At 40.6% G+C, this 9,928-nt stretch overlaps 1 protein-coding gene across 2 annotated transcripts in view; it reads left to right on the top strand.

Annotated features, from left to right (window-relative positions):
* The window catches only part of LOC139475969 (dynein axonemal heavy chain 1-like), a 121,073-nt gene that overhangs the window by 96,562 nt on the left and 14,583 nt on the right, over positions 1-9,928 (top strand). For both annotated transcript variants that reach the window (XM_071259188.1, XM_071259187.1), the window contains 3 exons: positions 4,074-4,250; positions 8,877-9,047; positions 9,420-9,550. In XM_071259188.1, coding sequence (XP_071115289.1) covers positions 4,074-4,250; positions 8,877-9,047; positions 9,420-9,550 — 479 coding nt within the window. The remainder of the gene's footprint in view (positions 1-4,073; positions 4,251-8,876; positions 9,048-9,419; positions 9,551-9,928) is intronic.

The raw sequence follows: 9,928 nt of genomic DNA, 5'->3' as shown, positions 1-9,928 counted from the left end.
GAGGCATGTTCGTATCCAAATTGTGTGGATCAATGCCCATGATGTCAATCTCTGGATTGTCTTGTCCAGACTTGTTTATTAACAGTCATCATATAGCTGGAATATTGCTCAGTGTGGCGTTAAACAACAAACAAACAACATTCACTCACTATCTTCATTGTTGCTAGTGGTTGCCAGCAGTAGAGCATGTCAGCTACATTCAATCAGTCAGTCAGTCAGTGCACCTGGAGTAGGGCAATATACATGCAGGTCAATCAGTGGAGAAGAATTCATGCTTCATGTAGCTCATGATAAGTGTATGATGAGGAGTCAAGTAGGATTAATATGCTTGAATCAGTCTGAAATATCTTGTCACAAGAAAGTTTTGTAGGAACCTTTTGATGAGAAGGGGTTGGAGGCGAGTCTCATGCCAGAGTCGGGTGTGTTGATGTGTTTGGTTGGGTGAATCCTGACGAGGGTACTGATGATTCTAGGTGTGGCCAACATCTTCCTGGGCGGATCCATCTGTATCTCATACTGCTTCTTTGATGCAACTCACAGAAGAAAGTGTATTAGTGTCATCTGTTTCATCATATCTTGTGGAGTGCATGGCTAAATAATATTCTTAGTTAAGCAGGTGCTTCATCTAAACACCTGAGGGGTAACAGACCCCACCCATTTGAAGCATACTGAACATTATATAGTTTTATATTTTAGTATAATTTTATTAGTCGGATTTACTTAAAGTAAATAAAATGTGAATTGGTAAATCACAAAGTGCATCGCCTTTTTCCCAATCTGTATATGTGAACATGAAAGCAGATGATGTTTAAAACCAATGAAAAGTTGATTTAAGCACACACAGCACAATCATCACATTAGATATAACCCCAGTTTTCCCATCACCACTGGCTCATGAAACACTGGGCCATTCATCTTACTCAAGTCACAAGTTTCTGTAGGGACCTGTGCGTGTCCACAAAGTGATCTTAGCATAAGGTGATCGTAACTCACATACGTTATCACAGGCTTACAATCTTTGTGGCGCTAAGATCGCTTTGTTGGATGGGGCCCAGGGTTAGAAAAGTCCCCCAGCACTCAATTGCTTGTCGTAACTGATGACCCAAGTGTGTTTGGTGGTCAGGTTCAGCCCATGGGTGGTCATCATGATATCAACCATTAGTTTGTCTGGCCCTGACTTGAATAATTATGACTGGGGTACAAAGACACCAGCCCATGGGTGGTCATCATCAGTATGCTCTAGTATTGGGGAGATTGGTCTCTGTAGTGATTAAAGTGTTTGATGGTCACGCACAAATTAGTACCTGCTTAGACCTAATGTGTGAAACCCATTCCAGGTGTGAAACAATACTCACAGCTAACCTCTAATATTGATTGATTTAGATTATCATCTTAGGGAATACTGCTAGTCTATATCAAAACTGTTGGAGTCCTCGTCAATTCAGATTTTAATACCTGTATTTAGGCTGTCACAAGCTAAGCTTAATGTTATACAAGACCACAAGACAATTACAAGGTAACTACACTTGTTTCAGACTGTCTTGAGATGGTGTAGAGCAGTGTTCCTCATTGATATGGGGTATGCCTGTTCTAGTTTTCTCTGATATTGAATTGATGTTTGCCATTTTTCACGGTTAAAGTATAGATACAATTGTATGCAAGTAAGGACACAAGTATTCATGAGACACACAAGTATTCATGAGACACAAGTATTCATGTGACAAGTATTTATGATGCACACAAGTATTCATGTAACACAAGTATTCATGTGACACAAGTATTCATGTGACACAAGTATTCATGTGAAACAAATATTCATGTGACACAAGTATTCATGTGACACAAGTATTCATGTGAAACAAGTATTCATGTGAAACAAATATTCATGTGACACAAGTATTAATGTGACACAAATATTTATGTGACACAAGTATTCATGTGAAACAAGTATTCATGTGACACAAGTATTCATGTGACACAAATATTCATGTGAAACAAGTATTCATGTGACACAAATATTCATGTGACACAAATATTCATGTGACACAAGTATTCATGTGAAAGAAATATTCATGTGACACAAGTATTCATGTGAAACAAATATTCATGTGACACAAGTATTCATGTGACACAAATATTCATGTGACACAAGTATTTATGAAACACAAGTATTCAGGAGCCACACTAGTATTAAATCCATGTAGCACACTAGTAACTCATGTATGTATATACCACCGCGAGGGAAGCAAGAAATCCCTCAAGTTACATGGCCGAGTGTAGTAAGTGTAATTGCTGGGTAGTGATGGGCGACAGTTGGTCAGCACATGTTGCCTCATTGATCAGACCGGGGTATTGGCAGACAGGGCCAAGAAGCATGACCAACCCACATGTTCTTCACCGGAGGCTTTGTGGGCAGGGCAGGAACGTTCCTTCCAAATAATCAATACTACCTTATACTCAAACAATGCCATGTGCGATACAATAAGTATGAACAAGGACACATATATCTGGACTGCTTTGTTGTTGAATATTAGTGGGGACTTTGTTCTATGGCACACCTAAGATCTGTCACTGTAGCTAGGAGGAATAAAGACAAATGTAAGATATAAATTACCACCATCTGTGGGTTTAAGTCCATAATTTAGCTGTACATGATGCAATAACCATATAGTATGTCATTGCCCATTTGTTGTTAAGGAGAAAATTAAACATGTCATTATTGGGTTTTGTATACAGTGAAACCCTGTTTGTCCCCAACCCTGCCTTGTATGTCTGGCAGCATTTGAAATTAACATAATTCTGCTGGTCTAAAACTAGTCAAATTCCGGAAGGACTAGTGACGTTTCCTTGTTGACTACCACGTTTTTCTTTCGGTACATAGCAACTCTGTAGCAGGTCATTTTGGGGGGTCTCGTAAAGATCTGGGTTACAATAGGTCTTCAGCAATCCATGCTTGCTGTAAAAGGCGACTATGCCTGTCGTAAGAGGCGACTAACGGGATCGGGTGGTCAGGCTCGCTGACTTGGTTGATGCATGTCATTGTATCCCATTGTAGATTGATGCTCATGATGTCAATCATTCGATTGTCTTGTCCCGACTTGATTATTTACAGACCGCCGTCATATAGCTGGAACATTGCAAAGTGCGGTGTTAAACAACAAAGAAACAAGCAAACATTTTTGCAAATAATGAAAATAAAAATTCTTTTCTAACCCTGGATAGACATAATTTCTACATGTATACAGTTGGACCTCCCCTTGTAACCCTGACTTGTTAATCAGGGCATTCGTTGATCTGGATGAATTCACTGGTAAGACTAGTGTCTTGATTAATTGGGTTGTACTGTATGGGATATTATTGTATCAAAGGATTTTGATTGTGATCTTTTATGCATCTTTGTCTATTTCTGATAAGGGGTTTCAGTTTGAAGTTTGATTACATTTACATGAAAAGAGTGTGATAGGTTGACTGTATTTTTCCACCTCCATGTGCTGGTATGTGCAGTGTATTTTGATCAGATCATCAGTAGGTAGGAGAAATCAATTCCTTCAACAAACGACAAGGTGTTGCTGTAATCAATATATGGATGTCGGCACAGCTGCTACATCATACCTATACTATGTGTTTTGCTGACTTTCAAACACGGACTGTCAATAATTTGCACTCTTCAACTTTGTCAAGTACAAGCTCTTGACATCAGCAATTAATTTTACGTTTTACTTAAAAATCTAAACCAATTGAAAAATATGATCTTGTCAATAAACATCAAATTTGTTCATATATCGTGGTTTTATGTTAACGTTTTTTGACAAAATCTGAAATTTTCTATAAAAAAGATTGTAAGTGAATACACTATTTAAAATCACAGAATAAAAAGTAGTTCTATGTTATGATAAATAATTTTCTTGGGCCAGGCGGCCCAGTGGTTGATAGCATGAGCAATGATTTGGGTATGGTTGCACATTACCAGCCACATTCAGGTATGATCCATTTTTAAGGACTTGTTTTGAGGATGTGCCATTATTATTACTGTTTATTGAAGACTGATGGGATCGTATGGACTTGTATTGCAGGTGTTACGGTACACTGCTGGTCACATCAACTATGGAGGTCGTGTGACAGATGACTGGGACAGACGCACCCTCATGAACATCCTCAACGACTTCTACAACCCTGAGATCCTTGACGAGGACTACATCTACTCCCCCAGCGGTGTCTACAGGCAGATCAGTCCCTCCCAGGACCATAATGTAAATATGTGATGCACATGACTTACCTCCCCTTGTACTTGTGGACCCTGTGGTGCAGAGATCTATGTGAATCACAATTCAATTGCCCATAATTAAGGGTGCTTATCACTCACAAGTGCGTATTATACACAAATAAAAAAGTCTTGTGTACCTTGATCAATCGGAAGGGTATTAATTGGGATTGTTCACTAGCCAATATATTAGGAAATATCACCGTGGGCACTTATTAAGGCGGGACGCTTATTAAGTCGAATACGGTAATGTAAACACTGAAGTGGGTTTATGTTAACATGGTGTAGAAAGGAACCCAGTCAATCCAAATGCCACAAGAAAGTAGATATAATTTATATAATTCTATTTAATTCTTCTCTGACTGTATCGGAAAATATCAATACACAAGGGTTGTATTGTGATTTGTGTACTGCTGGCGAACATATTGCAATAAATCGATATACCAGTTATGTCAAACATCCCCAAGGATCATGTAGGTCTCTCTGATCCCACCGCAGGATCATGTAGGACCCTGATCCCACCACAGGATCATGTAGGTCTCTGATCCCACCACAGGATCATGTAGGTCTCTGATCCCACCACAGGATCATATAGATCTCTGATCCCACCACAGGATCATGTAGGTCCCTGTCATCCAACCACAGGATCATATAGATCTCTGATCCCACCACAGGATCATGTAGGTCTCTGATCCCACCACAGGATCATATAGATCTCTGATCCCACCACAGGATCATGTAGGTCCCTGTCATCCAACCACAGGATCATATAGATCTCTGATCCCACCACAGGATCATGTAGGTCTCTGATCCCTCCACGGTATTATGCTGGCCTATACATCCTTTCACTTACTTCCCACGCAATAAGTCCTGACTGCATCACACTTATCTTATGGGCTGTGGACTTGGTGAGGCAAATGCTTCTCCTAACTATATACTTTGTGTTTTTGTGTGTTTGCTAGTAAAGATTGTGAGATAGTCAAGCTGTTTTTCTGCAGTGTAATGTTTGGTTTGGTTGATAAAAATTTTAGAACAGAACATGTAAGTAATATGAAGAAATTGTCCTCGCACACATGTATGTAGACACCAACACATTCTCCTGTTCAACTTTCACGAGATATAGACAGCATTTCAATGTACAGATTAATGGAAATCTTGAAATTAATGTGAGCGTGAATTAAATGCGAGTGGTCTTTGCTTGTATTATTAGACATTGCATTTATATCAACAATAAGACATTTTGGATAGCAGAAATACCAACATAGACACGCTGAAAACAAACAACTATGTATTCCACATAACTGTTTATTGAGCAGCACTTGTAACAAGTATGTAATCAATGTCATTCAAACACGAATGACATCCTGTGAATTGTCACTGCTGGGGTCAAGACAAGAGTTCTACTCACTTATGTCACCACTGATCACACCTGCAAGTCCAGACAGATGCCATCCACGCAACACGGTGTCTATCTTCTTTGAGACTGCCTCAAAGGCCGACATGAGCCAGCGCTCATGTATTGTTTTAGCGGAAGTACTCTACGCTGTGCTAATAAGTGGTGCTTTTTGGTGTGTGATTGGATTAATGTAAGGTTGAATTAAAGTGAGGATTCTCCTGTAAACCTAACAGAGGACATTTTCTTTAGCTATAAAGCTACTGATGCTTGAGAGGAGGAAACAACAAGAAACACCAGAACACGTACTCATTCACTGCACACACTACCAAACACACCGAACAACACTACAGAGCACCCAAAATCTTAAAACCGGACTTACACTAGAATCAATCCTAGAATCAATCCTAAATCTACAAAATAAATTAGAAAAATTCAAAGCCTTAGGCATATACCTAATTAAAACAGGACTAATTGTCGCATTTAAACCCAAATAAAATATTAAAACCAAAACTATCTAATTTAACAACCACCCAACACACACAGCTCCATTAGCTCGTCCTTTTGGCATTAATTCCAAATCTCAAAATTTCAAAATTACTATATAAGCAGCCCCTAAAGCCCCCCTCCTGGGTTGCACAAACTCACATTTCCCCTTTTCGAAATCACATTAAATGGCCTGGCCGGGCCCGTGTGCGACATACGCTTGCAGTCGGAAAGTGCATGTTAAATCTCCAATATAAGTAAGTAAGTTAGAGGAGGAGGGTGTCGCATTCATATTGAGTCACATTTTTGTTTAGTGGCGAGCGGTCGCATTCTTTTGGAATTTAATTTCATGACTTACAGTATCTAGCTACGTGATAAAGTATTTTTTTATCCTATCTTTCATGCCTATCATAACAGACAGGGATATTTGTATTATCTTAAATTTACTGGCATGGTGGGAGCGACCGGGAGTGGCTTCTTGTTCTGAAGGTGTTTGAATCTTCTGACTCAGAATACTTGTGGACACATTGTTTATATAGTATATGGCCCATGGATCTCATGGAGAGAGCAGAAACTGGCTTAATCTTCGTTTGTTTGTTTGTCGTTTAACGCCGCACTCAGCAATATTCTAGCTTTATGAAGGTGGTCTGTAAATAATCGAGTCTGATCCAGACAATCCAGTGATTGACATCATGAACATAGATCCACGCAATTGGGATACCTGATCCCGTTAGTTGCCTCTTACGACAAGCAGAGTCGCCTTTTACAGCAAGCATAGGTTGCTGAAGACCTGTTCTACCCCTGATCTCCACAGGTCACAGGATGGTAGGGTAGCCTAGTGGTGAATGTGTTCACTCCCATGCTTGTAGGCCCTGGTTCAAGTCCCCACATGGGTACAATGTGCCCATTACTGGTGTTCCCACCCTGATCTGGATGGAACATTGCTAAAATTGGTGTAAAACAATCCTCGCTCACTCCAGTGATTGCTACATTCCTGTGTTAGAACAGGTCCCCTGCAACCTATACTGGTTGGTTGATTGTGTGTCATTATACCCACGTGGCATGGATCGTTGTTCACAATATCAATCACTGGATTGTTTGGCCCAGTCTCAATTATTTATAGCTGCTGTCATAGAGCTGGGATAATGCTGAGTTCTGTGTGAGGCATTAAACAACAAAACTAACAAACAAACAATGTCGATTCCGTGCCAAATCTGTCACATGGACGCCATGGCAATGGCACACATTTCCATCTTCAATGGTTTGGTAACATCCGCTTATGTATGACAATTAATTGTTCCGGCCTCTATCATCCCTTTCAGCTCGGAGTAGAATAAGTTGACAGCCAGCTGTGAGATAGGGAAGCTTGCCACCAGCCATGTTTAATTCACATGCTATGGAATTTCTAGATCTACAAGTGAAAGTAATGAATGTGATAGTATGCAGCGAACAGCTGGGATTATTGCCAGGGTCTATTTATACATCTATATCTATAGTTTGTATTCATGCCTGCAGAACTCTATTTGTGCAGGCTAATTTAAGAGGACAGTAATCTATATGGGTGAGTTTCAGCTAGCATATAGAGATATGAGCATATGAGATAGAGACATTTTGGGGGGGTCTCATAGAATATGCAAGGAAAGATGACCTAAGTAAAAGAATTGATCTGGCCTATCTGTACATCCAACCTATGAGACGGTGAATGTTATTTACCATATGTGAACAAATAGCAGTTTAATGCTGATGTAGGCTGTCAGGGCTACCATCATGAGTGGACCACCAAGGACAGGCTAAAACCCAGACCTTATGTGCAGTAAACTAACACACTTGGTCCTGGGCTATCTATGGGCACAGGTGGCCCAGTCACCTAAGGCACCACAATTGGCTGTGCAGAGTTGCGTCCTTTGGGCACGCCAGAAACCTATGATTGAGGGTTCGGATCCTTGTTCGCCCCGATTATGTTTGTCGGCACCATATCCGTGCTCGTGGGTTTCACCGAAGTGGTGAATGTCTGAGGCCTGCATCACTTTGGGCTTTCCTCCATCATCACGCTGACACGCCGTGATATAATTGGAGTACTGTTAAAAGCGGCGTTAAACCCAACTCATTCACTGACTCACTGGGTTATCCTGTCCCCAATGCGTGTGTAGTTAGTTCTTGTGTGTGTGTCATGGCTGTTGATGTTGCTGATGCAAGATGTGTTACTGTTTGATGTAAAACTCATTACTTGATAGCGAAGCTTGCAATCTCTTTGTTCCGTTGCAGTAATACTTGATCCTCTGAATTCCTGTCTGTATTAAGATATGCTGTTGCACATGCTTCCATAACTTGTTACTGATGTTTGTTCTAAACTTGCATAGACATCTATCATCAGTCAAAATATTTTAATGTGCCAGTATAAACTATCACAATGTACAGTTGAAATTCCAGGTTTAAAGAAATATTGATTGAATGATCTAAAATTTTGTTTTAAAACAACATAATTTCTTCCTTTGAGCTGAAGTCATTTGACAATTTATCCATTGAAAACATTAAATCTTTAAGGTATATTTATGTGTTTATGTCACAGAAAGAAACAAAATCTAAGCGGCAAATTCAAAGAAACTTGATGAAACCAGATGGCTGCAATATTTTCTCCATTACCATTTATCATTAACAAAGGTCAAGGTCATAATGCATGTATCCCTTCTTAAGATTTACAACGCTCCAAGTACAATATCTTGTATTCCTTCCCAGGGTTACACAGCATTCATACGTAGCCTGCCCATCAACGACACTCCGGAAATCTTCGGCCTCCATGACAATGCCAACATCACCTTTGCTCAGGCGGAGACGTTATTCTTGTTGACCGGTCTCCTGCAGCTCCAGCCTAAGTCCAAGGCTGGAGGAGGCAAATCCCGGGAAGAGGTGAGAATTAGGCCAATTTGAGCCCTTCCGGTGTTCAGTTAGTCTTGGATAGATTGTTGCTGTGACTTGCAGTGACTTGCTGCACCAAGTCGTCTAATAGTAAAGGTACCTTGAGGTCTGGTATAAAATCTGGCTTTTTAAGGGTTCCTTATATGTAATCCCTACTCAGACAGGTAACAGTTCAGGTTAATTTCTACTATAAGGGGCACGGTCGCCCAAGTCATCTAAGGTGCTGCATTTCACTGTGCACCGTTGTGTTGCTATGACTGTAGGTTCGAATCCCACTCCACTCCTCTCCAAACATTTTATTGGTGCTTTTACAAATGTTGATATTGCGTGTTTAGCTGCATCTTTTGGGTTTGAACGTTCCAGGTGATGGAGGACACAGCCAAGAACATCCTGAGCCAGGTTCCTGCAGCTTTGCCGATAGGCCCTGTGATGGAGAAGTACCCGGTCCTGTATGAACAGAGCATGAACACTGTGCTGGTCCAAGAGGTCATCAGGTCAGTTGTGGGGTCACAGAGTTGGGTTTCCGTTAAACAGTATATCTCTGCCACAGTGTCAGTTCAAAGTTTGGGCAAGGGGCTAAAGTAATACATGTTAAACAAGGATGGATGGAGGATATTTCAAAAGTGGGTCAATATTTGGAATTTTGCCTGTCTAAACGTATTGGATAACAGAGACACAAGGTCTTCAAAAAGGGGGAGTGGTCAAAACCCTTTGAGCCATTGTGTCAGACTTTTGCAATTGACCCGTCAGCATGGGTAATGTGCTGCCACACCAAGTATCACATAACATCAGGATGAATCTGATATTCAAACCCAGAAACACCGGTGGCTAAATCTGCAAGACATGGAGCTTCCTGGACCACTTGACCACCT

This window comes from Haliotis cracherodii, unplaced genomic scaffold (assembly GCF_022045235.1).
Source record: "Haliotis cracherodii isolate W230 unplaced genomic scaffold, xgHalCrac1.p SCAF_3, whole genome shotgun sequence".
In the NCBI taxonomy this organism is placed as follows: Eukaryota; Metazoa; Mollusca; class Gastropoda; order Lepetellida; family Haliotidae; genus Haliotis; species Haliotis cracherodii.
This window is presented reverse-complemented; position numbering and strand designations above follow the sequence as displayed.